This window comes from Pogona vitticeps, chromosome 15 (assembly GCF_051106095.1).
Source record: "Pogona vitticeps strain Pit_001003342236 chromosome 15, PviZW2.1, whole genome shotgun sequence".
NCBI lineage: Eukaryota > Metazoa > Chordata > Lepidosauria > Squamata > Agamidae > Pogona > Pogona vitticeps.
Genome location: NC_135797.1, coordinates 12290501 through 12318085, shown reverse-complemented (window position 1 = coordinate 12318085; position 27585 = coordinate 12290501). Strand labels below are relative to the sequence as shown.

Sequence of the window (27585 nt, the reverse complement as noted above, 5' to 3'; positions counted from 1 at the left end):
TGGCGTGTGTCGCTCTCCATCTTGCCCTTGCATCCTCACTTCCCTCCTGGCTAATCTCGGAGGCTGCCCAATGGGCCTTGAGGATTCCTGGGGATTTTCCCGGGTGATGCTCAAAGGAAGCATTATAGATCACCCGTTATTAGAGGAGGCCCGCTTTTAGGGGCACACGGAGTGTGACTGTCACAATGGGAAATTTTCTCGCCTGCCCCCTGATTTGCCGTTTAAGCTTCCGTGATTTGCCTTCAGGGCACGAGATTCTGTCCACGTCGGGTCCCTCGAACGCCACGTTCGGCAGAAAACGACATTTCTCCAGCCTCAAACGCAAGGCCCTCCATGACGGGTTGCCCACACTTCTGTTTGAGCGGGGATTCGAACCGAGATCTCCCGCGTTCCCATCACGCTGTCTCACCCCACCCCCGCCACGCTGCGGCCTTCTGATGACGTCACAAAGGGGAGGCCAACCCTTCTGTCTTTGGAAGGCTGGCAACGTTCCGTGCTCCAAGAGAGCCCCGGGCTTCGCGTTCTCCCCTGTGAGCAGGCAGGAAAGCGCTGGGAAGCGCTGGGCAGGCGGTATAGAGGGGGACGGACGCTACCCAAGTCTTTAAGGGCGGTGAGCAGAAGGCTCCATCCACTCTGCCACCATGAATTATCTCACCGTCCCGACAATGCCTTCACTGCCTCAGATGGAAAAAATCCTGACCAAAGAGGATCAGGCCCCCACTGGGGCTCCCGGGACCTCCGCGACGCCCGTCGGCCAGGTGTCGGTGGTCTCTCTGTCCCCCCCACCCACTCAAGAACCGTCCACCCTCATGGCGGCCACCTCCATGATCTCCCACCCCACCAGCAGGTCCAGAGATTCGAGGACACACAGCAAGACCCATAAGAGCAGAAGGGGGAGCAAGGGGACGTATGCCACGCACCAGACGAAAGGTAGGATCGGGACCTCGCCCGCTTCGGGGGTCCCGTCAAGATCACTCCTCCAGGGCCCGGTTTTCCAGAGGGGAAAGGCCGCTGGAAACCAGGTTTTTCCCCCCAAATCACTGAATCATAGAAAAGTGAAGTTGGAAGGGGGACCTACAAGGCCATCCAGTCCAACCCCCTGCTCAAGGCAGGAACATAGTCCAAGCAGATCTGCCAGGGGGTGATCCAGGTTTTTCTTGAATGCCTCCACAGCACTGTAGCGCTCAACACCTCCCAAGGTCATGGGCTCCGTCGTCGTACGGCTCTAACAGTTAGGACGTTTTTCCTGATCTTCTACTGAAATCTGGCTTCCTTTAACTGGAGCCCGTTGTTGCCTGTCCTGCACTCTGGGGTGATCGAAATAGACGTGTTGGCCACTTTTGTGGGGACGCTCTCGTGGGACAGAGCCCACGTCACCCTATCCATCCCATAAGGAATTCATTAATCTTTAGGATCCTATTACAGTGGTGTCTCGCTAGACATTTACCCCCGCATGATAGTTTTTTCGCTAGACATTGACTTTTTGCGATCGCTATAGCGATTCACAAAACAGTGATTCCTATGGGGGAATTTCGCTGGATAATGTTTGGTCCCTGCTTTGCAAAATGATTTTTGCTAGACGACGATTTTGATAGCTCCCTCTGCGCTCGTAAAACGGGTGTTCGCAAGACAGCGATTTAAGCAGCTGATCAGCGGTTCGCAAAGCGGCTTTCCTATGGCCGATCTTTGCTAGACAACGACAATTCTTCCCCATTGGAATGCATTAAACAAGTTTCAATGCATTCCAATGGGGAAATGCTTTTCGCCAAACGATGATTTCGCTACACAGCGATTTCAGTGGAACGCATTATTATCGTCTAGCGAGGCACCACTTTTTTTAAAAAAATTTTATTTATTTATAACTATAACAAAAACAAATCATATACATAAAACATATACACTTACAACACAATAACAGTGTTCCCCACCACCATATACGGGACCTCTTGCCATATTCTTCTTTTTCTTCTTCTTCTCATTCTTCTTCTTCTATTGTCCTCCTCTCCAGAACTGCATAGATTCTTGATTTGGAGCTGAGCAGCCGGTCAATGATTAAAATGATTAAAGAATTGATAACTAATCTAATAACAGCAGCTAGATTGATTATTGCTAGAGAGTGGAAATTAAAGACTGAATTACAAACTGAAGAATGGTATGAAGAAATATGGAATATAGCATTAAATGATAAATTAACTTGTAATTTAAAGATGAAGAAAGGAGAGTTGAAAAAGAACAATTTTTATGTAATATGGGGCAAATTTTTGGAATATGTGTTAATAAGGGGGAAAGCGAGGCACCACTTTTGTAGATTTTCCTTGCAACGGGCTCATGTGGCTTCCCTTCTGGAAGGAGCCCAAGTCGGTGAGTTGTGATCCTGGTCTTGGAGGTCTCCCCTCCTCGGTTGCGGCATGCAGCAGGACCAAGCCCTGGGCGTTATCACCCATCCTGGATCAGAGACAGGTCCCTTCCTGTTGGAGCGTGGGCCGGAGAACAGCTCATGCGCTGAACAAGGGGCCAGATTGGGAGACTCGGGGGGGGGCAGAGTGCCTCGCAGAAGGGGAGCGGATCCCGAGCAAACCTCCCGTGGCCGGAGACCTGCAGAATAGGGTGAAGGAAAAGATGGCTTCCAGGCCCTTCCTAAAATATCTCCGTTGCTCTCGCAGGCGGGGGCAAAGACCAGCACCACCACAAGCGGAAGCACCGGCGCATGACTTTACGGGAGCTGGTGAGCCGCGCTTGGCAAGAGACCGTCCCGTACCTTCTCGCCTTGCGGAGTATCATCTACAACCTCACGCAGTCCATGTTCTTTGACATCTTCATCGGCACGGTGGTGGCCATCAATAACATCTTGCTCGTGGCTCAGACGTTTGCGGTGGTGGAGATTCGGGGAGGTAAGCCAGTCATCAGCGTCGCCATCGATCGTCCGGGGAGGGACAGCTTCCCTGATCCGCATTTATTTCTTTATTTACACCCCGCTTTTCTCCTGAGAGGGACCCGAGGCATTGACGTCCGACAACGAAAAGGCAATCGTTCATAGCTAAAACCAGGAAGGGGGACAAATATTTCAAAGGACGTTAACGAGTATTGTATCAAAAACAGTAAATGAAATCCATATTAAGAAGAACTTTTGAAAAGCAGCAGAGCACAACAAACCCCCTTCATTCTGATTCTCGATTTTCCTTCTTCCATTTCCACACATGGTGCTGTGTTTCCCCCCCTCTAATCAACCTTTCTTGGCGTGGTTTGGAATAGAAAAGATCTCTTTGGCTATTCGGTGCCCCTTGCTTGCTGGTATAGAAACCTAGCATGGACCTTTTCGGTGTCGCTTGTTGTTGTTTTCACCCGTGTTTATAGCTTCTGCTGTGAGTTTCTGTATCTGTTTTTTAAAATTGGTTTTGTCATTTTGAGAACAAGATATCGAAAGGCTGTTTTTGTTGTTGGGCCGTCAAGTCACCTCCAGCTTCCGGCAAGCCTGTGAATCGCAGGTTTCCGGATCTCTTCCCCCCCCCCCCCGTCAGCTTTTGAACCCTTTTCGGCCACTGTAAAAAGGAGTGGAGGGTTTTTTGGGGGGTAGGAAATATCTCTTTAGCTGCATGGGTGCCTCGGCCAGTCTCTCCTGCAGAGGGGACCCCCACCAGAGGACCCCTGGATCCAGAGGAGGAGGACGAACCCCCCCCCCAGTCGAGAGACCCCACGTCCGGGCCCGGCATAGCTGGCCAAGCAAAAGAAGGAGGAAGGATCTGGTCCCTGGAAGGATTTGTTCCCTTCTGCGCTTGCGCCATTGCTGGTCTGAAAGATGCTCGTGAACTCACTCTCTACGTTGTCACCGACTGTCCTTTTTAACCGTCCTTTTTCGGTGCACCCACAGTCTTTGTCTCCCTGAAGGGACGTTGAAATGCCCTCTGATTCCGAACATTTTGGTGGGCGTCCCAAAAGAGAGAACTCGTGGGCTTTTCTCGTGGGCTGCCCACCTCGGTCTCCTCGTGGGCTGTCAAGTCACCTCCAACTCAGGGCGACCCCATGGATGAGCCGTCTCCAAAATGCCCCCCTCCTCTACTGCCCAGCTCTTGCAAATTCAAGCCCGTGGCTTCCTGGAGGGAGTCGGTCCACCTCGTCTTGGGGTCTCCCTAAAACCTAGCCAGGTAGAATCGCATTTTTCCCCCCACAGGGGCCAAGCGTTGCTGGGGACTCGAGGAGGCGTCGTCGTCATGCAAGAAAGGAACTTTTCCAAGCCGTCCTTAAGTCTCGGCTTCATTTGCGGCTTTTCTCTGGGCTTTCGTGAAGGCTGGGCCTCCTTCGCATCACGCAGAACGAAAGCCTGCAGATTTTTAACAGTCGCAAGAGGGCAGGAAATGGTGGACTTCTTAATTTGCTATGATCCTGTGTCTACAGCAGTGGAGAGAGAGAGAAGGGAGGTCCGTGCGGGTTTTGTAAAAAATCGATTTGTCGGCACAGGTCCTTGACTCAGGCAGCAAAATATCTTGGACTGCCATGGCTTTCCTCGTAGAGAAAGACGGTGTCTCCTTCTCTCCTTGTTAACGGTTCTCTTCTTCTTCTTCTGACTTTCTAGAGTGGTTCTTCTCAGCTATGGATCCTGTCTTCCTTTCCGTCTACGTGGTGGAAGCGATCCTCAAGATAGTGGCCTTAGGCGTGGACTATTTCCGTGACCCGTGGAACGATACCGGTGGGTCTCGGTGGTCGGAGGGTGGATTTCTGAACAGGGGTCGTTCATTCTCAGATGGCATGGAAACACTGGGAGTGGACCTTTACAAGTAGACCCCAACCAAATAAATAAATAAAAAAAAATAAAAATCAGGTCTCAAAGTGAAAAATCAATTTGATTTGGTTTCCCTTGAATGCCAAAACTGTTGTACTGCATGTGGAATTCCATGTAATTCCCAAAGTTGGTTCTGGTGACAGGGCAGGGGGAAATCAAGAGGCTACTGTGAAATCAGTGTTTTGGTGTTTTCTTGCTTGTTTTCAGAAGCAAAATGCTCTAACACAATTTGTCTTGTGCAGAAAGGCAGTTCCTTAGGGTTTCTGTAAGGGGAACTGTCCCTTTAAATTACAGGCTTTCTGCTTCCACTTTGGACAACTAAGAGCCACTAGCTTTGCAAAATACCTGCTCTTCGCTTGTCAATTTGAACCAATTCGGCTGTCTGCTTCATGGGCTTTCCTTTTTTGGTTTGGGGATGGTCATGATGTGCTCTTCGGCTTCATAGCCTCATGGCTTGTACCTAACCATTAGCTTCTACAACCAGCACATCTTTGAATTAGGATTGCACTCTATATCAAGGGAGAACAAATGGTATAAATAAGCCCTTATACCAAAATTTAAAACCTACGTATGTGTCCAAGGAAAGAGATAGGATTCCCTTTGACTCATACAGTTCGTGGTTGGGATGTATTAAAACCTTTTTTCTTTTTTTTTGCTTGGAAAAGCTATTTGTTTCTTTGCCTTAGGTGATAAGAGATATTTTTTCTGAACTGAGGAATTATGCTCCAATGCACTCTGCCCATGCTCAGGAGAGGTTTCCTGCTTCTGTCAGCTTAACCGTGAGCAAGGCTAGCAGCTGCACTGTCTAATCTCACAGGCTGCGAGCGTTCACTTGTGTTTTTTTTTCCCTCCTCCTCCTCCTTTCCTCCCGGCCAGATTTCTTCATCATGATCATGACGGTGCTGGATTTTCTGCTGCCGTTGTTCATCTCCTCCAGGCAAGGGAATCGGGGCAACACCGTGACCCTTTTCCGCGTCCTCAAAATCTGCAAAGGGATCCGCGCCATCCGCGCCATCCGCTTCCTACTCACGCTCCGGTCAGCGCCTAGTCTGTAGATCCACCAGTGCTTTAATGAGTTGAAAGAAATGTGTCCGGGACATCCTTTGATGGAGGAACTGTGTAGCATTATATGCGATCACGGTTTCTAGTGCCATGACATTCTGCTTCCTGTGATAGACCTAGAGCCTCTGGAATTATTATTATTATTATTATTATTATTATTATTATTATTATTATTATTATTATTATTATTATTATTATTATTATTATTATTATCATCATCATCATCATCATCATCATCATCATCATCAATCACTACTAGTACTAATACTACTAGCCATGTTTTAGGCATCTAAAGGCTGTACTGTACTGTACATAGCATGGTCTCTGACGCCTTCTAGTGGCCAGTTCTGGTAACTTCACCATTAGAAATATATTTCGGGTGCATTTTTCGCATCATATTTAAAATATTCTCCAGCCATGGGCAAGCAAAGCAGCAGAGACCAATGAGGCGGGTAAGGGGATCCGACGGTAGTGATTTCCAAACGCTGGCCTCCGACACCCTTCCCAGCCTTGTCCATATGACTGCCAAGCCCTCTTTATCATGGGATGGTTTCCCCTGAAGTTTGGAAAGTTCCTTTTTTTGGGGGGGGGGGGACTACCTTTCCCAGTCCCTGCTGGCTAGTGGACTGTTGGGGCTATCCTACGAATCGTTTGTTTCCCTGAATTTCTGGCCAAATTGCCGTCCTTCCTTGGCCAGAGAGATAAGGTAGACCTTCTCCTCCCCCTCAACTAACCATCTGCCGGTTCGTTTGTTCGCCTCTGCAGGGTGATGGAAAACGTTCGAGAAGTCACCAGTACGTTTATGCTGTCGTGCCAGTCCATTGGGGCCATCATCATCGTCATGTTTACTTTACTCTGTATCCTTCCCAGGAGGAGTGGATGGGTGGTCAGGAGGGAGAGAGAAGCATCAAAACATGATGAACAAAAAGGAATGAAATACAGTGGTGCCTCGCTAGACGATGATAATCCGTTCCATTAAAATCGCTGTTTAGCGAAATCATTGTCTAGCGAAGAGCACTTCTCCATTGGAATGCATTGAAACCTGTTTAATACCTTACAATGGGGAAGAATCGTCGTTCTCTAGCGAAGATCGGCCATAGGAAAGCCACTTTGCGAACTGCCGATCAGCTGTTTAAATTGCTGTCTTGCGAAGCTTAGGTCCCGAAAACACCGGTTCTGCGAGCGCGGAGGGAGCTGTCAAAATCGTCGTCTAGCGAAAATCGGTTTGCGAAGCAGGGACCAAACATTGTCCAGCGAAATTCCCCCATAGGAATCACTATTTTGCGAATTACTATAGCGATTGCAAAAAGTCAATGTCTAGTGAAAAAACTGTCATTTGGGGTAACTGTCTTGCGAGGCGCCACTGTATATGGTGAATCTTATTGAAGACAGCCTAGGATGGGGTGCCTCTGTCTTTTGGGGGGGCTGCGTCAGTGTAGCGCTACTTATTAAATCCAAGGAAGTTCAACCTTCTTTCTTTTTCATATTGCCATTTTAAGAGAAGAAAAGAAAAAGCCCAAATCCAGCTTCGCTTTTCAACCCAAAACAAAAGATCATTTTGTTCCCAGTGACCCCCATTCTCCCGGGTAATGTTCCCAAACAGAAGGCATTTTTGAGCCAAAACCGCGGGGGACGTAACGATGGACCTCAAAACTTTTCGACAAGGAAAACACGGATGTGTCCCTGTATAAGGGGTGGACCCCTCGGTTACTCTCCCTTTCAATAAGCTGGAAAACCTTCCCTTTCGCTGCCTGTCCTACCTCGTAGGGTTATTGTGCCGTTCAAGCAGGAGAGGAGGAGAACCGTGGTTCCCCCCCCCCCTTGGGAACATTGGAGGGGGAAAAGGCAGGTGAGGAGGAGGTGGGGGAAAAAACCCCACCAATCTTTTTATTCCTTAACGCTCCCCGTCTGCCCCTCAGTCATGTCCTCAGTCGTGATGCGCGACATGTTCTGTGACGCCGACCCGGCACATTTCGGAGATATTTTCAAGACCATCTTCACCCTGTTCCAGTTATTCACGCTGGACGACTGGTCCCTGATTTACCTGACCTGCTACGATGCAGGTGGGAGAAGCCGAGAGGCTGCCGGCGTTTCTCGGTTCGAGAAGTCCTTTGGCGTCAGGAAAAGGGCCCAGATCCCAAACCCGTGTCGGGCCGCTTTCTCGGTGCCTTGCCGTGGGCTGGTGGGCCACCCCGTGGCTTGTTTCGAAGGCCACAGCGGCGTGGATGGTCCTGCCCTCACCGTGTTCCTTTTCTCGCTTCCAGGGGCCTGGTACGTCATCATCTTCCTCATCGTCTACATCCTCGTGCAGTACTTTCTGCTTCTCAAGTAAGCGCATGACAGGATTCTCCCCATAGGCTAAAGTGGTGTGTGTGTGTGTGCGTGTGTGCGTGCGTTTGTGCGTGTGTGTGTGTGTGTTTGGTAGTCCAAAACCCCCAGTTGGCTTCCCTCTGCGTCAGACGACGGCTCCCAGCTTATGTCAACCTTTGCCTCAGGCCCATGGGTGTTGTAGTCCAAAAGACCTGGGGTGGGCTGGGGGCTGCCCCCTCGGGGACATCCAACCGATGTGACTGTGACAAACCCAGACCTACTGGGATCTATCACACAGTTACTAAGCTGCCACCAACCATTCCCTATAATAAGTCACACAGACCAGGGATGGATTTTTAAACAATAAAAGAATAAGGTTTATTTTAAATACAAACAGGGTAAATAAAACAATCAGGTGAATAAAATAAAGTAACGTGGCTTATTCTCACACACACAAGCATACAGTTTGGTTCACCTAGAACCTTTAACTTAAAGCACAGACCCTGAACCCATCAGTTCTGGCTAACCCACAGACACCTGAACTTATCAGGTTGGTACTCTGACACACAGTAGTACCCTGTCAGACACCCAGACTCCCACAACAGCTTCTTCTTCCCCAGCTGCTGCTTCGTCCCAACCCAGTGTCTCACAGTCTGTCTCAGCATCTACTCTTCACCACACAGGCATCACATATTTATACAGTACAGCCCCTCCTCCTGATGTCCCGCCTTCCACTCCCCATAGGATGGAACTTTCCCTCCAAACCCATGACAGACAGGTAACATCAGTGCTGTTATGTAACACCTCCCCTCTTTATAAGTTGTTTTGTAGGGGGAAAGCTAAAAGTGCTTTTCACCAAAAAACAACCTGCATAAAATACACAACAACATTTATACATACCATATAATACTTACATATACTTACACTCCAAGTTAACCATAGCAAATAGGCATTTCAAACATTTACCATATGCATTACATCAATTTTACCTTTATTAATACAAACCAATTTAAAACCAGGTACATTTTAACTTTTTGTCTTCATTATATACATATAGTCCATGTTCTTTCGCCGTCTTCAGTCTTCAGGTCTTCTTGATAAGGCGTCAGCAACACAGTTCACTGACCCTCTGACCACCTTCACTTCAAAGTCATAGTCCTGTAAGTTCAAAGCCCACCTCATAAGTTTGCTATTGTGGGTTTTCATCGTCTTTAACCATTGCAATGGTGAATGGTCAGTACACAGAATAAAATGTCTTCCCCAGATGTAAGGCTTGGCCTTCTGGATCGCGTAGACTATGGCCAAACACTCCTTCTCCACGGTTGCCAAATGTCTCTCACCTTTTTGAAGTTTCCTACTCAGGTAGGACACTGGATGCTGGTCACCATTCTCATCCTCCTGGCACAGAACTGCTCCTACCCCGCTGTTAGACGCATCTGTGTAGATGATGAACTCCCGGTCGAAGTCTGGAGCACGCAGGACAGGATAGTTGATTAACGCCTCCTTCAACCTCTGGAACGCCGCCTCACAGTCGCTGGTCCACGGGATGCGGTCATCAGCCTTCTTCCTCGTCAGATCGGTCAGCGGAGCCGCAATCTCGCTAAACCTCGGGATGAACTTTCTGTAGTAGCCCACCAACCCAAGAAATGATTTGACCTTTTTCTTGGTGTTGGGTCTAGGCCAATCACGAACAGCTTCTATTTTGGCCTCCAGGGGTTTTATCATTCCTCCCCCTACCATGTGACCCAAGTATTTTATTTCTGGGCTACCCAGCTGACACTTGCTGGCCTTTACTGTTAGCCCTGCTGCACTTAACCTCTGCAGCACTAACTCCAGGTGTATCAGGTGATCTTCCCAGGTATTACTGAAGATCCCTATGTCGTCAATGTAGGCCACTGTAAAGTCATTGAGCCCTGCCAAGGTCTGGTCCATCAGCCTTTGGAATGTGGCTGGTGCATTTCTGAGACCAAAGCTCAGGACTCGAAACTCATAGAGACCAAAAGGGCTGCAAAAGGCAGTCTTTTCTTGATCCCTGGGATCAATTCTTAATTGCCAATATCCCTTTACCAGGTCCAATGATGAGATGAACCGACAACCCCCTATGGTTTCAATCAGGTTGTCTAGCCTGGGCATTGGGTAGGCATCAGGAGTGGTTACACGGTTTAATTTCCTGTAATCGACACAAAACCTAATGCTCCCATCAGGCTTGTCCACAAGGACTATCGGAGAGGACCAAGGACTAGAAGAGGGGACGATTATGTTCTCCCTCAGCATTTCGTCCAGCTCCTTCCGCACCTTGTCCCTATAGGGTCCCGTTACTCGGTATGGGGATACTGCCTGCGGGGGTGCATCCCCTGTGTGGATCCGATGCATCACTCCCTTCACTATCCCCGGCTTGTTGGAAAACACCTGTTGATATTTACTAAGCAGCATTTTTAGTTCTTGCTGCTGGTCTTGGGTGAGTGCAGGACTGATCTTTACCTCCTCTGGGTTGTATTTTACTTCCCCTCTACCCTCCCAGAAGGGTAATTCCGCTTCCTCACTCTCAGCTGCTTTTATCGCGAATAAAACCCTCTGTTCCCCTCTGTAGTAGGGTTTTAGGGCATTCACATGAACCACCCTCCTTGCTTGGTTCTCCTCCTGCTCTATTAGGTAGTTCAGGTCTGACATCTTGGAAATGACCCTATATGGTCCTGCCCATTTGAGCTGCAGTTTATTCTCTCTGCAGGGCCTAAGCCAAAGCACTTCCTCCCCTGGGTCAAAGTGCCTCTCTCTAGCTTTGTGGTCATACCATGTTTTCTGTCTGACCTTCTGAGCTTGCAGGTTTTCTGCTGCCAGCTCTAGATTTCTCCTTAGGTCATTCATCAAGGTGTCTATGTAAGTCACAACGTCTTGTGGGTCATCCTGGGTGATCTGTTCCCAATTTTGTTTGATCAAATCAAGGGGCCCTTTCACCCGTCTCCCAAATAAAAGTTCGAATGGACTGAACCCGGTACTGGCTTGTGGCACTGATCGATAAGCAAACAAAAGGGATTGCAGCTTCTGGTCCCAATTGTTTGGATTCTCTGCCAAGTAAGCCCTTATCATGCGCATCAGAGTCCCATTGAACTTCTCAGTTAACCCATTACTTTCCGGATGATAGGCAGTGGTTTCCTTGTGCTTAATTCCACAGATCTGCCATAAGCGTTTCATGAGCTTTGATGTGAACGATGCGCCCAAATCTGTGATTATCTCTGAGGCAAATCCCATCCTGGACATATACCCCACCAAAGCATCGGCCACTGTGTTAGTTTCAATGTTAGTCAAGGGTATGGCTTCAGGATACCTTGTGGCATGGTCCACAATTGTTAGAATGAACCTGTTCCCCCTCTTTGTGGCCTTGGGCAAAGGTCCCACAATATCCACCCCTATGCATTTGAACGGAGTGTCAATCACAGGCAAAGGGCACAACTTTGCTTTAGTCCTGTCGCGGTTATTCCCCTGCCTTTGACACACATCACATTGTTTACAGAACTCCCTGATCTGCTTCCCTATGTCAGGCCAGTAGAAATTCTGTGTGATTCTCTGCTGTGTTTTGTTCACTCCTAAGTGTGCAGCAAACATGTCAGAGTGCCCCCTTTGTAAGATCATGGGGCGATACTTTTCAGGTACCACCAGCTGACTTCTGATCCCATCTCCCCCTTTTGAGATATTCCTCAGGGTTTCTCTATATAAAATCCCCTTTTTCTCCAGAAATCTCACTGGGGTCTCAGGTGTTAGCTGGGCGTCAGTCACCTGTTCAAAACACTTTTGGAGAGTGGCGTCTGCCTTTTGCTCCTGTCCAAATCTGCTGTCTGTGGTTAAGGTTTCCACCACAGCTTCTGAACTCCCCCCACCTGCTTCCGTCTCTGGCTCATCATTACCCCCCTGAACTGTCCCTGTGGTGGCTTGTGAGCGTGTAATCACTAGCACCCTTTTCACATGTTCAGCCAGGTCATTTCCCACGAGCACGGCTGCTGGCAGAGTCGATGAAATCGCTATCCGCCAATCTCCCCTCCAGCCTTGAAAGTTGACAGGTACCTCTGCTACTGGCAGAGAGATTATCTGCCCCTCAATCCCTGCCACCTTCATGCTCTCATTTGGGATTATAAACTCCCTAGGAATAATATCTGGATGGCACAGGGTTACCTGGGAACACGTGTCCCGCAGCCCCCTATACTGACGGTCAAGTATTCCTACGTCCACCCCTGCTGTCTCAAACAACTGAGAATCTGTTTTTATCAGCAAGCAGCGCTTTACCTCCATAAGAGGACCATTTTCCTCAGCCTGATCAGCAGAGGTAGCTGTTCCAGACTGAGTAGTCATGGCAACAGGCTCCCTCTGTGACACTGAGCCTTGCTCTTTCTGGACACAGAACACAGCTTTTGGCTTGGTCCCACTAGAATTCTGAGGCACCATTCCTTTTAGCTGCTTTAATTTCTCACACTCTGAGATTAGATGACCCTTTCCCTGACAGAAATAGCATTTTCTGGTATATTTTGATTCTCTCTCATCTTGTTTTGGTTTTCCCTCCAAAATCTGAGGTCTTGGTTTCATGTCTGAGGGCTTCCCTTCACCATGGGCCCCTCCCCCTTGCTGGCTTTTCCCTGGTCCCTGAGAGTACTTGCTGTAGGTTTCTTTGGGTTTACCTACAGATTTCCCCTCACCCCAGGGCTTTCTTATTTGGGAAATAAAATCTGCGATCTCTGCGGCTGCTGCCACAGATTTCGGTTTCCTTTCCCTCACCTGGAATTTCAATTCCCCCTGCAGGACTGAATAGAACTGTTCCAGGGCTATCAAGTCTTTAAGCTGCTCATAGGTCTCTATTCCCTCCTGCGATAGCCATTTCTCAAGCAGCCTCACCAATTGGGCCCCCACTTGGGTAAAAGTTTGTTCTGGTTTTTTAGTGAGGGACCTGAACCTTTGTCTCAGCTGCTCTGCATTTATCCCATGTCTTGCAAACACCAGTTTTTTAAACTCTGCAAAATCTTTCATCAATTCCTCAGGCATCTCGGCATAAACCTCAGCCAGGCTACCACTGATTAAAGACCGCATGATGGTCATCTTCTCAGTTTCCCTCACTGAGAAGTCCACAAACGCTCTTTCCACTAAGGAAAAGAACACCTCAGGACAATCTCCCTTGTGGTACACAGGGAATTTCTTCAGGTCAGCCTTAGACAATTGGCCTCCCTCAGAATCCCTATTGTTATTATTGTTCTGGTTCATCAGTTCCAGTTTTCTTAATTCAAACGCCATTCTCTCTCTCTCCATTCTTTCTTCCCTCTCCATTCTCGCTCTCTCTAACCTTTCCTCCATTTCCCTCACCCTCAGTTCATGCTGTTGGGCTAGGATCAATTTTCTGAGTTCTGGGTCCTGCTCTCCTGTGCTGTCACCTTGCACTGAGCCAAATTCATCCTCAGAACCTTGGTCAATCTGGGGGTCTTTCACTTCACTCATTTCTGTTACTTGGCTTCGAGTCAAGGGCATACCCCCCCTCAGAACAGGCTGCTTTAAAAAGTCAAGCCTCAAAATAAAACGACCACTTTTTTCCCTGCTTGCCTCAGAACCAGCTATCCTATAGAGATTGCTGCTGTTCTTCAGCACTACTTGCAACAGTATCGAGTCAGAGCCTACCCCCCTCTGCTGGGCCTCTCAGCTGGCAAGCTAGCTCGCTGTTGCTACGCAGTTTTGCCTCAGCGTTTTCCCGCCAAAATCAGGCTGCCTCAGAGCACCTTAATCTAAGTCTCCCCAGTTGGCACGTTCTTCTACTAGTGCACCTCCCCGTGAGGTACACCTAGAAGATTACCTACGCGCCTCAGACTGTCCCTGACTAGACCCCCCTTGCTCTGGGCACACTTGCCAAGGCTTTGCTGGACCGCTGGACAACTGGACCAGTCGTATCCCACACGCTGGACACCAATCAATGTGACAAACCCAGACCTACTGGGATCTATCACACAGTTACTAAGCTGCCACCAACCATTCCCTATAATAAGTCACACAGACCAGGGATGGATTTTTAAACAATAAAAGAATAAGGTTTATTTTAAATACAAACAGGGTAAATAAAACAATCAGGTGAATAAAATAAAGTAACGTGGCTTATTCTCACACACACAAGCATACAGTTTGGTTCACCTAGAACCTTTAACTTAAAGCACAGACCCTGAACCCATCAGTTCTGGCTAACCCACAGACACCTGAACTTATCAGGTTGGTACTCTGACACACAGTAGTACCCTGTCAGACACCCAGACTCCCACAACAGCTTCTTCTTCCCCAGCTGCTGCTTCGTCCCAACCCAGTGTCTCACAGTCTGTCTCAGCATCTACTCTTCACCACACAGGCATCACATATTTATACAGTACAGCCCCTCCTCCTGATGTCCCGCCTTCCACTCCCCATAGGATGGAACTTTCCCTCCAAACCCATGACAGACAGGTAACATCAGTGCTGTTATGTAACAGTGACTTCCCCCAAAGTGGGGGGGGGAAATAACTTTTGGAACGATCATGCTCACAATCCACTAGCCAGCACTGGATGGGATCCGGAGTCCAGAAAATTCTCTCCCCCCGCCCCACCCGTGGGCTGTCCAGAGACGTCCGAGGATCGAGAAAAGACTCTTGATGAAATGGCAAGAGAACATTCATTTACGTCTCGCCTATCGCGGCTTCTCCCTAAGGAGAGTCTACCAAAGCTGCCTACATTGCCTTCTCCCCCACCCACCCCAACAGACTGTCCTGGGAGGTGACATCCAAAACATCTGGAGGGCCAAAAATCCACATCTGCCAGCTGTGTCCCTTTCTCTCTTGCAGCCTGGTGATTGCAGTCCTGGTCGATAATTTCCAGGTGGCGCTGCTTAAGCGCCAAGAACTCCAGAAGCAGAAGGTGAGTGGGACTGTGTGACACGCCCCCCCCTTGCAACCAAAATGTGCATGTCTCCCCAGGGTTGTTCCTGCGGTGCTGCGTGTATAGAGTTAATGTCGTGGGTGGGTAGGCTGATCAACGGGGGGGGGGGGGTAATTAATCCTCATTGATTCAATGCATGGGCTGTATTTATGGGGGTTGTCTAACAGCAATGCCTAAACAAATCTCGGTTGCAATTCAATACAGTCGGACTCCTCTATCCATGGGATCGGTAGCCGTGGCTTCACTTATCCGCAATCTGGCAATATAAAAAATAATTTAAAAAAAAACCCAAACCTAGAAATATGTATTTTCATGATGTATTTACAGAGCTCATCACTAGAGGGAGCCAGAGAACATGCTATGTATTCAGCATCATCTCTGGCTCCCTCTACTGGCTAGTTCTGGTAATAAAAGTCAAAATCCTTTTTTTCTGGATTTTTTATTTTAGCTTGCTAAAAATCCTTTGTCGTCCCCTTCTCCTCTTGCCTTCCCATTTTCCCAACATCAGGGTCTACAAGATGGGTTTGCTATCTTTTGCTGCCGTCTAGTGGAATAAAGAATAATCAGAGCCTTTTAAAATTTCCAAAACGTCAACTTTTTAACACTGGGGAAGTCGTTGTGCTTTGCCACCCGAAGGGCACAGAAACACCGGCCGTGGTAATCAGAGGATTGCCACAATCATCATCTTCAAGAGCAGGGGTGGGATAGTGAGATGGCTTAGCCTTTTCTCTTCGTAGCTTTTCTTTAGCTCTTTCGGTTGGGCTCAAAAACGTCAGAAAATATCAAAAACTAAATCAAAGTAAAAACCTAGAAGTCTAGATCCCCACTTCTAACAGGGATTTTTCAACTGGGTACCTAATTTTGGAGTTAGGTGCAAACGGTTGGTCTTGGAGGTCTCCGGGATCAAAACGGCACATTTTTAAAAAAATTCTGACCGTATATTTTTTTCTCCCCCTTCCGGCTGTCATGGGGTCAGACCAGGGAAGGGGTTAGGGTCGGGCTACCTGCGCTCCGCAGGCCAGGCTTCGCCGTCATCCGTTTGAAGATCAGATGAGAAGGACAGGTGACCAAGTTGCTGACTTATGTGTTTGTGGTTTCTCTCCCCCGAAATCGACAGAAGCTGATCCAGCCGGAGGACAGCACAAAGGAGGACGGTCCTTCTAGCAAGCCAGCAGGTGACCCTGCCATGGGGTTTATCTTGGGGCGGGGATATTGGATGCTCAATGGATTGCCTTTGTGGCACGTAATGAGCAAATTCTCAAAGACGCCCTGTAATTGAGAAAAGCAAGACAGCAGGTCTGCTGACGCAGAGTGACTTTCTCCCACAATTGCCTAAAAGACCCTGAAATTTTGGGGCACGGGGCTTGGAGATCAGAATTTTCCAGGAGAAAAATTAGAATTTCTCCAAAAAAAAATTCTGATGGCAAGCTGGCAAAGGTCAGATCAGACATGCAAGGAATTTCGTTTTTTGGATTTTTTTAAAACAACATTCCCCATCGGAAGGACAGGTCCTCTCGACAGCTCAGACAAATCGATTCTTGAAATCAGGGATGCGGGAAAAGGAAGTGAACCCACAACGCTTGTTGTTGTTGTTGTTGTTGTTTTAAACCTGCTCGCTGGTCTGTTTGTGTCCTCCCCATCACAGAGAAGGGGAAAAAGAGAGAGGAACGCGAGGAAGAATTCTTTAGGCGGATGGTCATGGAAAAATACGGGAACCTCGAGTTGGCCGAAAGGTGAGCGGGATCCGGGCTGGCCCAACCAACAGCAAGGACTGGTTGCAAAGAAAAGCTTGCTTTTTTCTGTGTGTGTGTGTGTGTGTGTGAGAGAGAGAGAGAGAGAGGGAGGGAGGGAGGGAGGGAGGGAGAGAGAGAGAGAGAGAGAGAGAGAGAATAGTTATCAGGGAATTGCGACAATTCAGATGTCATCATCCTCCTAGAACGGCAGAGCCGGAAGGGACCCTCTGGATTATCAAGGAGGCCCAGCGGGGGGAATCGAACTCGCAACCTCAAAACCACGGAGCTCTAGGCGCTTGATTCCAGCCGGTGATGAGGGGCTGATGGGCCTCGGAGTCCGACACCATAATAAATTCTAGGAGAACGCATATTGCATCCTTCTGGGGCTTAAGCCTGACCGTGGACAGCTCACAACAAGGAAAACGAGCCACACAATGCAATTCGCATCCAAATCAAACATAATAAAAAAACAAGGATTGTCAGAGCTAACAATACAGAAGCACCGCATTTAAAAACCCTACTTATCTCACCATCGAGGCCTGCGATTTGAGAGTATTTGAAATACAAATTTAAAAAACTACACCCACCAAAACCTAGTGGAGGAAGTTTCTCTCCCAGCCCCTAGATAAGATTAGTTTTCTATGTCAAGTAGAACATATTGAACATCCGATAAGTTCTTGGTTTTTTTTTATTTTTCTTTTGTTGAGTAAGCACAAGCAAGCCTATTTAAGAGAATACTGTATACGGATGTCTGTTTTTAAAAACCAATAAAAAAACTTACGATCCTGAACTTTAAAAAAAACCCTAAAAACGGATGTATGAATATATCAATGTTCTAAGATAAGTTTTTAAAAAAAAAATTAAGTCCTATCTAACTTGAGTTATTAGAAGGCTAGAACAAAGGATGTGAGCTACTCAGAATAGTGCTACATACACCAATGGGGTGGTATATGAATGAATGAATGAATGAATGAATGAATGAATGAATGAATGAATGAATCAATGCATCAATGCATCAATGAATCAATGAATGGAGGCTGGATTTGGGAGGCTCTGATGTCCTCCAGGGGACATGGAGAAGAATCTTAGCAAACAGGAGCTAGAAAGCCAGGGATTTTCCTTAAAACCTCTCACCGTTTCCTTGGTTCAGGGAATGGCAGCTTCTCTACAAGTACTTCCAGCTGATGACCGCGATCGAGACCCATCAGCAGCAGTTTCATTCTCAGTCGTCCACCACGGACAAGATCCTGGATACTTTCTTTGAGGTGAGCGGCCCTCTTGAGGTCATGAAGATGTTCCCCCCCAGGCCAGCTTCTGGGGGAGATGGTCTGGATAACTGCCTTTTTCCTTCAAACGTCCTGCGGGTCATCTTATACCCTTCGCCCGTCAGGATCTCTGGAGGGGAGGAGAAATAGGTAGAACGAGGGATGAAACCGGGTGACCTCGAGCCAGTCACAATGTCTCAAGCCTGCCAACCTCGCAGGGCGGTTGTGAAGAGACAGCAGAGAGGGAGGAAGCCCGAGGCCTTGCCCTGAGTTCCGTGGAGGAAGAGACAGGATGTGAATGTGACCAACGAATCATTAAAAAATGCTTTCCGAAAACCTAGTGTCCACGATTAGCGCTCCCCCCAGTCTCAGCCTGCATGTCTATGATGGGAGTTGTAGTCCACACAGGCTGGTCAGGATGGGACTTCATCCAGCAAGCTTGCAGTTGCAAAAGGCTGAGTCTTGTAGGCCTCGATTCCGTCCGGCAAAGCGACCGACCGGTTGCTGAGCGGGTGAACTGCTGATGATTTGAAAAAGGGAAGGGGCCCTCGGTTGTTTCTGCAATTTGATTCAGGGGAAAACCCCAGAATCTAGTGACAGAATCCATGCATGCTGTGTGTCAGCAGCTGTTATGGAGACCCAAGAATGGCCGTCTGCAACAAAGGTCAACGGGTGGAGGAGCAGGAAGGGTGTAAAGCCTCAGAATAGCAACCTCCGTGTCAACCAAGCAGTTGCTTAGCAAGAGGGAGGAAATCCTCAGATATAGCTGGCGGTTAATCTCTTGAGAAACTTTCTCGTTGCTTTTTACATTCATTACCGCGCTAGATGAAGGATACAGAGGGCAGTCGTCCAAAATCATTTGCAGCCACTGGATTAAAAAATGAAATAAATCACTTTGTTCCGTGTTTATCCCCCCCCCCCCGCCTCCTCTTTTCAGACAGCTCAACAGGATGACCTCCCGAAGTAATGGACAGAAAGACATTTCCGTGGTGCCGGCAAGAGGCAATTTCTGCCTGCTCTTCGTGGTTTACTATTTTCATTCATTGCTTCCTTTTGGGGAATAGTATTGGTATCTATTTAGGGTATATGTTAAATGTTTTGTGTATGAAACAGATTTTTCAATAAGGTCCAACACAGCCATCTGCTTTAGGGATTTTCCCCCCCTATTCAATTAAATTAATTGAAATAAGGCAAAACGGTCCAGAGCATAAGAGGACATACATGTAAAGTAAAGGCACGTGTTGGCTAATAAATGAGGTCTTGGTGCAAAGGACGTAGAATCTTCTCTGGCTTGCACGGAGCAGTTCCGTCAGTGTTCTTTGGCCCCTATACTCCAAGGCAGAATGGAGTCCGGTCCCATCCTACATAGGGCAGGGAATGGGTGTCTATCCCGTCCCCTCCAGCGCCCCACAGTCTCAGCTAGCTCCAGGGGCGTCCAGTTGGGGCAGCCACCCGTCAAAGGGTCACGCTGGGCTTGTCCGTATCTCTGGGTTGCCCCCCCGGCACACCCGCTTTGGGTGGGAGGCCGTTCCGTCGCTTGCCCCTTTCGGGTCTGGGCCGGGCCAGCCTGGGTCGCTCTCCTCTGCTGACTTAGGAGGGCAAGCGGGGATGGTGAGCAGTCACTGGCCCCACCCCTCTGGGGTTAGGGGCCACCGGTGGGTTGGGGGTCCCCCTTTCCTGGGTATTGGGTCGGGGGTCCCCCTCTCTGGGGTGGTGGGTCGGGGGTCCCCCTCTCTGGGGTGGTGGGTCGGGGGTCCCCCTCTCTGGGCCGCCAGAGGTCCCCCCTCGCTTCGCTTTTGGTGGAGGGGATGCCCTCGTTCCCCCAGGATGCAAAAAACCCGAGGGCTCGGGTCACAAAGGGGCAAGTGCCCCCCCGGCCGATGGTTTAACAAAATTGTATATATTGACAGGATTTGCCCCAAAACCCTTGACGAGTCTAAACGCTTGCAGCATCTTCATAGAGGAAGGGCAGAGCAGAAACCGCTCCAGATGTTCACAGATGTTGGAACGGCCCCTCCTCACGTTCTCTAGTAGGCCTTGCGTGCCTTGCAGTGGATTCTGCCCTCGGTCGACTCTTTCCAGGGTTTTCCAGGCAGGCCGAGGCGCACGTGCAGCTAAAGAGAGATTTCCTACCCCCAAAAAAACCCTCCACTCCTTTTTAGAGTGACCGAAAAGGGTTCAAAAGCTGACGGGGGGGGGGGGGGGAAGAGATCCGGAAACCTCCGATTCACAGGCTTGCCGGAAGCCAGAGGTGACTTGAACGCCCAACAACAAAAACAGCCTTTCGATATCTTGTTCTCAAAATGACAAAACCAATTTTAAAGAAAGATACAGAAACTCACGCCAGACGCTATAAACACGGGTGAAAACAACAACAAGCGACACCGAAAAGGTCCACGCGAGGTTTCTATACCAGCAAGCGAGGGGCACGAAAGGTTTATACCTCGTGGGAAAAGACGATTTTAAACCAATGTCTGAACAGAAGCAGGGGGTCAAAGAAGCAGACGGGCAGAGTCAAGAAAGGAAGGACCCAGAACACTTCCCTTAGGGTTCGAGTTACTCTCTGCTCATCCCTCCCCTCCTTATCTCGGCTGCTGAACCCACCTGCCCCAGGAGTGGACAAATGGCCCGGTTCCCCCCTTTCTTCCTTCCTCCCTTCCTGTCCTCCCAAGTCTCCTCCCACCCTGGTCCAAAACAAAGGGCAGAACAGGACCCATCATTCCCTCGATGGCCCATTTCTTGTCCGGTGGTAAGAAAACCCCATCCACAGAATAAAAAGACCTCTTTGGCAGAGGTGGTGGTGAAGGCTTCTGGGAGTTGTAGTCCAACAACATCTGGAGGCCCAAGGTTGGGGACCACTGCCCTAAACAAAAGGACAACTGACTCACAATGGGTCCAAAGAAACCACACCATACTCAGCAACAGAGACCTTAAATGAAAAACCAAGCTCCTTCACAGAGTTTGGTGGACCTCGGGTGGAAAAATACTTATTAAGGGTCGAATCTCCAGATTACAGAACTGATATGAGATCTGCAGGAATAGAGGAGTCCAATTAGCAAGACAGACAGACCTCTCACGCTGTAATTTAACAGAATATTTGGCCCAGAACCACGAGAATGCCCTTAAACATTTCCCTAAGGTGGCCCTCAAGCCTGGCCTGGCTGTCTGAAATGAATATCCAGGTTTCTCCTGCAGGGTGGAGAGAATCTGGTCCAGCGTGGATCTGATTTAAATCAAAGTACTTTCAATCATTATTTAAACTTTACACCAGATTTTTAAATGATTTATATTTTACCTTATTTCCCCGAAAATATGATGTAACCTGGAAATAAGCCCTAGTACAGTATGATTTTTCGGGATGCTCGTCATATAAGCTGTACCCCGAAAATAAGCCCCAGTTGAGTGAAACCCTGTCTTCCATCCGTGTGCAGCCACCAGAAGAAGAGGATTGTATTTGAATAAACGTAGATTGTACATGGAAAAAAAAATAAAGCATCCCCTGAAAATAAGCCGTAATGCGTTTTTGGAGCAAAAATTAATATAAGATCCTGGCTTATTTTCGGGGAAAGAGGGCAATAATCAATTTTCAGAAAGAACCTGATCAAAATAAGGGAGTTTTGTGGGCTCATACATATTACCTCGCTTTATGCTGTCCTTCCCTCCCAGCAGTTAGCAGCATGAAGTATAGCAAACAGTTCCAGCAGAGAAATCAACAACACATCTTCTGACGAAAGGGCAGCAAAGCAGATACTTTCTTTGCAATGTGCAATGTCTTAATTAAATATTTATTTATTTATTTTATTTTATTTATTGTATTTATACCCCGCCTATCTAGTCATTTTGACCACTCTAGGCGGCTTACAACATAAAGGATAACAAGTTCAAGAAAAATTTATAACAATAAATACACGGCAGAATCCACAGAGAAATTCATATCGAAAGGGAACAGCCTGAAATTTTGGTCATTATAAACTCCAAATGGCATAATACTCCGTAAGCCATAAGTTTTACTGCAGAAAGCTTTGCACCTCAATCCAGATGTTGTTACATGAACTCTTGCGCTCATGTTACAAAATGGCTGGATTTTACACGTTGATTTTGAAAGGTCAATAATCATAAAAAGAAAGAAAGACATGCAAAACAACATACTTCACTTTAGCTTGGAAATGGCATGGAAAAAATTATAATTTTCAGCACACAAACTTCCCTAACCTTCCAGTACTGTTCGAAGTCAATGAATACAGAAGCCAAACGTTCAAAAGGCACAGCATCCTCCAACCTCAGTTTAAGCTTTGGTTTCTTCCTGGGATGACTAACGATATCCTGAATGATTCGCCTCGTGCACAATTAAGCGACGGTACTTCCCACACATACTAGACTCGATTCCAAGGATATTTGACTTTCTTAGCTGTCCGCATCCCTTCAGACAAAAGGGCCCTTTAGAATATTTAACATTTTTGCTCTAAGATGAATAAAGAATGTCCATCTCGGTTCTTACCTTCCCTCCAAGGTTTCCCTCCGGACCAAAACATGGATCGCCATGCGAGCCATCACAGGAAATGTCTCCAAAATTTTTTCCCCCAAGTTTCGAGCCGCCATCCTGGAAGGGGGGCTGCCGGGGAGACCCGGGGGTGGGGGCTGCTTGGTGAGCCTCAGCAGTGCACGTGGGCCGGATCCAGGCCCCGTCGGGTCAGGACCACCTCGTCCTGCAGGCGAGCCGGTTGAGCAAGCCAGCAATGGGCTGAGCAGGCCTGGTGAGAAAAAGGGACATTTTATAAGGAGGATGAGATGGATGATGGGGTGGGGGGGGGGTGAGAGGGAGAGAGAAAACCCTCCCCAGCCCGTTAAGACTCTGGCTACGGAGACGGGCTATGGAAGAGGCCACCCGGCACGGCTCACACTTCCACAGAACAACCGCCTTCTGCTCTGTTTCCTCAACGGCCTATATTTGTTTTTTAAATTGTGGGACACAGCCGGTCGGAAAGCACCCCGGGGGGGGGAGGGTGTGCCCCCGTTGCCCCCTTTCCATAGGACCGCCTAGAGTGGTCCATTGGTCCAGATAGGCGGGGTACAAATCAAATAAATAAATAAATAAATAAATAAATAAAATAAAATAAAATAAATAAATAAATAAAAATATGGGCAACTCTGACCAAGCTGTTGGTGGTTTTCAAAGGAGTCCCCTTGTTAAGTTTGTCTGAGCCTGCTGGCAAAGTGAAAAGACGAAAAGAAAGGGGGGGGGAGGAAAGGACAAAAAATATATATATTGTGTCACTTGAACACGTTGGTTGCCATGCCAGTTTTGATGGACAAAAGTCCATTTCTTCAAACACCAAACCAAATATGGCTGGTGTGTATAATAATAATAATAATAATAATAATAATAATAATAATAATAATAATAATAATAATAATAATAATAATAACAATAATAATAATAATAATAATAATAGTAATAATAACGTTACTACACCTATATAATATATATTATCTTGTATATAATATAATATATATAATAATAATTATAATAATTTTACTACACCTGACATCAAGGGAAGGAGGGAAAATGAAAAGAGGAAAACACACACACACACATATATATAAACTGCCTAAAATCATCTCTCCTCAACATCATCCCTCTTGTGCTTCCATGAGAAGGACTGGACTGGATAAATTATAGAGAGTCCCTGGCAGTTCTAAGGATGATGAAGGTGATTCCAGGTCTAATTCCTACTATCTATAATGTCTTCGCTTCACAGTATTTCAAGCAGGAATCTCTGCCTTTTCCTCTCCGTGCAAATTCATTCCCCATTCCCGAGTTTACTACCACCCCAAAATAAAAAATAAAAAAATACTGTGTGTACACTACAAGAGAGCCTCGGAACCAGTTAAAAACTACAGCTCCCAGAAATCATTGCGCCACCCTCCCTCCCTCCCTCTCTCTCTCCCGCCCGCCCGCGCGGTCCTGCTTCCTGATTGGTCCGGGTGGACGGCTCGCGCAATCGCTTCCCCTTTGCGACGATTGGTCCCCTGCCCAGAGCGCCCTTCCGGCTTGTTGGGCGTCGCGCGCCTGTGTCGTTGCACGGCCGCGATTGGTCGAGAGCCGGTCGCTTCCTCCTGACGCCACCCCGCGCGCTGTCCGTGGCGGGGGAGAAGGAGGCAAGATGGCGGCGGAGGGGCCCTCCGAGCCCCCCAAGGCGGGGGAGATGCCGTTGCCGGGATACGCGGCCTGGTCTCCCCATGAGCTGCAGGCCAAGCTGGCCGAGATGGGGGCGCCCACGCAAGGTGAGGGGGGGTGTCTGCGGGCCGAGGGGAGGCCTTGGGGCCCGGCCGAGGGTGGGGGGTCTTCTGAGGGGGCCGGGAAGGATCCCGAGGGCCCCCCCCATCCGAGGCAGCCTGGCCAGTGGTGTGGGGATGATGGGAGTTGTAGTTGGCGAGTCCCAGGTTCTGTAGACACAGAGAGCGTGGAAGGGTTGGGTTCCAGCCAAGGTGGGCCTCGGGAGCCCTTCGGGTGCTTTTGGGACTGGGGGAGTTCAGGGGGGGCTTTTGGGGGGGTCTCTGGAGGTGGAGCCTGAGGTTGGGGGGGTTCGAGTCCACACACACCCCACATCTGTGCCCATCGGGGAGCCAGGGCGGCTCCCATCATCGAGACAACCTCCCCGGTGCTTTTAAAATACCATATTTTTTTAAAAAAAGAAAGAAAAGCAGTTAAAACAGACCTCAAGATTAAAACCAGGGTTTAAAATTAGCATTGAAACCTAGTGGGAGGTTATTATGGGTAGATGGGTGGTTGAGGTCCTCTGGTTATGGAGCCCGAGGTTGTGGGTTCGAGTCCTGCCCGCCTCCCCCCCCCCCCACTGGGTCTCCTGGAAGAGAAGAGCCGGCCTGGGGGGTGGCCTTGGGCCGTGGAAACGGCTTCCGAGTCGGGTCTCCCTGGAAAACCCTGAAAAGGGTCGCCCTAAATCAGAGCTGACTTTGGCAGCACACGATAATCCCACAACGCCCCCCCCCCATCATGAGGTATTCTGACTTAGGGGAAATCTGGGACGAGAACATCCTTAAAATTGTGCTTGCTCACCTCTTCGGTGAAGAGAGTTCTTCTACCCAGAGGTGTTGGGGTCTCTGCCTGTGTAGCTCAGTTTGTGGATGCTGTTTACAGTTTTCTCTTGTGTTGTGGAGACTGGGTAGCCTTAAAGAGGACTCTGTATTCTTCTTTGATCCTTTTTTGCATTGATCGACTCGTCCTGGCTAGCTTTGAATACTAAATAAGTGATGTGAGCTGCCTTGGGTCATTTTTAAGGAGAAAAGTGGGATAGAAATATTTTAAATAAATTATGTTGTCTTTTAACTGTCCGATGAAATGGTAGGATGTAAATATTAGTAGTAAAGGAATACACGGTGCTCACAATGGGGTGCATTTATAGTATCCATTACAAGAGACAGCTTAGCTTCTGCTCAAATAAATGATAGGCTTCAGTCCAGCAGTCTAAAAGCTACAGTGTATTGGGGCTCAGTTGCTGCAGCCAAGTGCATGGAAGTGCATAGCATTCCTTACAGACAAGTGCACAGGCTTGGGAAGAACAGGGGAACCTCTGTGTTTCCTCCGTGCTCAGCATAGCTAGGATTTAGGCTACAAAAGGAGGAAGCCTTCTTCAGCAAACATGGAAATGCAGCAGGTTATTCAAGGTGAAGTGGAATGCTTAATCCTTCCTCAGCCAACCACAGTTTTTTAAGTCACAGTCTAGTTGTGTCTTTCTGCTCACTTATCGGAAGATCTTAACATGGATGAGAGTCACTATGGTACCATACCATATTAAAGAAGGAATTTTTACGTCCAGTTTCTAGTCCTCATTGAGACATGAAGGTCACTGGGTGGCCCTGGGCCAGTCACTCCCCCCCCCCAGACCAATCTGCATCACAGATTGTGATGTGGGTAAAGTGGGCAAGTGGGAGGAAAGCCATGTGTGCTACCTTAAATTCACTGGAGAAAAAGCAGAATATTGAAGAAATCAACAGATACAAGTGATATAGAGCAACTGATGAGTGACATCTTTTTTTCCCCTTCCAGGTAGCCGTGAGGAGCTGGTGGAACGTCTGCAAACGTACACGCTTCAGGTGAGCCTTTATGTCTGATGCTTGTAGAAGGTGGTGTGTTCTGTTGCCAGGTGTGCATGTGTGTGAACTCTGATCTTGGCCACCTACTTGAGGATTAAGGTGTGTGTGAAGCTGTCTGGGGATCAGCCTCACGTATTGTGAGCCTGATGTTGCTCAACGGGTCCATCTCCACAAGACCAGGGGAACTTCCGGAGTAAAGATGACATCTGGGTTATGAAAGACAGGCTGTCTGGAGGGCTGCAGGTCTCTGTTCAACAGAAAGTGCCTTTCAGGTGGTGAAATCCATGCAGGAGGGTTTAATGAATTGCTGGCCTCTTGTGCATCTCCACGCATTAATGTATTGTTGATTTGTAGTTTGAGATACCATTTGTTTTGTCCCCATCCGCGCAAGTGGCACCAAATGTTAAAAGTTTAACTATGGAAGGTTTGAAGTCTACGAGCAGTGAGTCGGCCGTTATAAACAGTAAGAGCCCCGTTCTACGTCCACCATGCACAGGCTCTCCTTTAACCATTTCCTTCGTAGACCCACCAGAAGGTCAAGATCTTCTGCTCGCCTCTGCTTCAAATAATTAAGAGTGCACCCTTCTGTTTGAACAAGCGTATAATTCTGAGTTAATTTTTTTGTTTTCTAGACGGGGATAGTGCTGAACAGACCCGCTCTGCGGGGAGATGATGGAGACAAGCCCGCCCCACCTCCGATGCCAGGACAGGTGAGTCACTTGTCCGCTAAGACCACCTGGGCTGCATTCATAAGATCAGAGGGCTTTGGGGAGAGCAATAGTTCAGTGGTAGAACCTACGCGGGCTTGCAGAATCGTCCCAGTCCATTTCCTGGCGGACGTGAACCAGCTGCATTGGTGTTCTGCCTGGAGTGCAATTTGTAGCTCAACGCCCCTATCTTTCTTTTTGGGGATTTTAGTCTCACGGCACAGTGTGCCTCCAACCCTCTTTTCAGCGTTTGCCACCTCTCTGTTTCTCACAGCTCCCTGGAATGCCTCTGCCCCCGCCCCCGATGGGCATGCCCCCGATGCAGCCACCTCCACCCCCGCGTCCCCCTGGCATGGGCCTCAACTTCCCGATGGGCGTAGGACCCCCTCCGCCGCCACCTGGCATGGGCCCGCCCCTCCGCATGCAGTCGGTGGATCCTTCCGCGTTGCCCGAGGAAGAGCGGTTGAAGCTGGCCCAGCAGCAGGCCGCCATGTTGATCCAGCAGGAGGAACGGGTCAAGCAGGTAATGATGATGTATAGATTTCTTTTTTTGCTGGAGGGAAGGAGAGCGAAGAGGGGTCTGGTGACCGTGGAAATGAACAAGACCAGGCCTAGCCTTGCTGAAGCACTTAAGCCGGGACTAGACTTGCCGTGGTCCCTCGGTTGCCTCTTGAACTGGGCCAGGGGTT

The 27585-nt window shown here is 48.5% G+C and overlaps 2 protein-coding genes and 1 long non-coding RNA gene across 6 annotated transcripts in view; 2 read left to right on the top strand and 1 right to left on the bottom strand.

Annotated features, from left to right (window-relative positions):
* LOC144584892 (splicing factor 3B subunit 2-like) overlaps window positions 1-27585 on the top strand; it is a 37008-nt gene that overhangs the window by 5452 nt on the left and 3971 nt on the right. Inside the window, exons 1-4 of one of the 2 annotated variants that reach the window (XM_078382111.1) lie at window positions 24203-24359; window positions 26143-26189; window positions 26822-26899; window positions 27171-27419. In XM_078382111.1, the coding sequence (XP_078238237.1) occupies window positions 24239-24359; window positions 26143-26189; window positions 26822-26899; window positions 27171-27419 (495 nt within the window). In that variant the 5' untranslated portion in view covers window positions 24203-24238. Of the gene's footprint in view, window positions 1-24202; window positions 24360-26142; window positions 26190-26821; window positions 26900-27170; window positions 27420-27585 lie in introns of those variants that run through there. The other variant, XM_078382112.1, reaches the window with a different exon arrangement.
* On the top strand, window positions 107-19214 carry LOC144584891 (cation channel sperm-associated protein 1-like). The gene is made up of 12 exons (XM_078382110.1): window positions 107-930; window positions 2664-2891; window positions 4571-4684; window positions 5654-5813; window positions 6605-6696; window positions 7759-7902; window positions 8104-8167; window positions 14983-15055; window positions 16194-16251; window positions 16722-16809; window positions 17960-18074; window positions 19012-19214. The coding sequence occupies exons 1-12, from the start codon at window positions 642-644 to the stop codon at window positions 19039-19041; spliced, it is 1455 nt and encodes a 484-aa protein (XP_078238236.1). The 5' UTR covers window positions 107-641; the 3' UTR covers window positions 19042-19214.
* LOC144584895 (uncharacterized) lies at window positions 20964-24020 on the bottom strand. Of its 3 annotated transcripts, none has more exons than XR_013539369.1 (3): window positions 23617-24020; window positions 22573-22825; window positions 20964-22494 (listed from the first exon to the last, which is right to left on the bottom strand). It is a non-coding gene; the product is annotated as an uncharacterized LOC144584895 (long non-coding RNA). The 3 variants fall into 3 exon arrangements; XR_013539371.1 differs by having other exon boundaries at window positions 23663-24020; XR_013539370.1 differs by having other exon boundaries at window positions 23856-24020.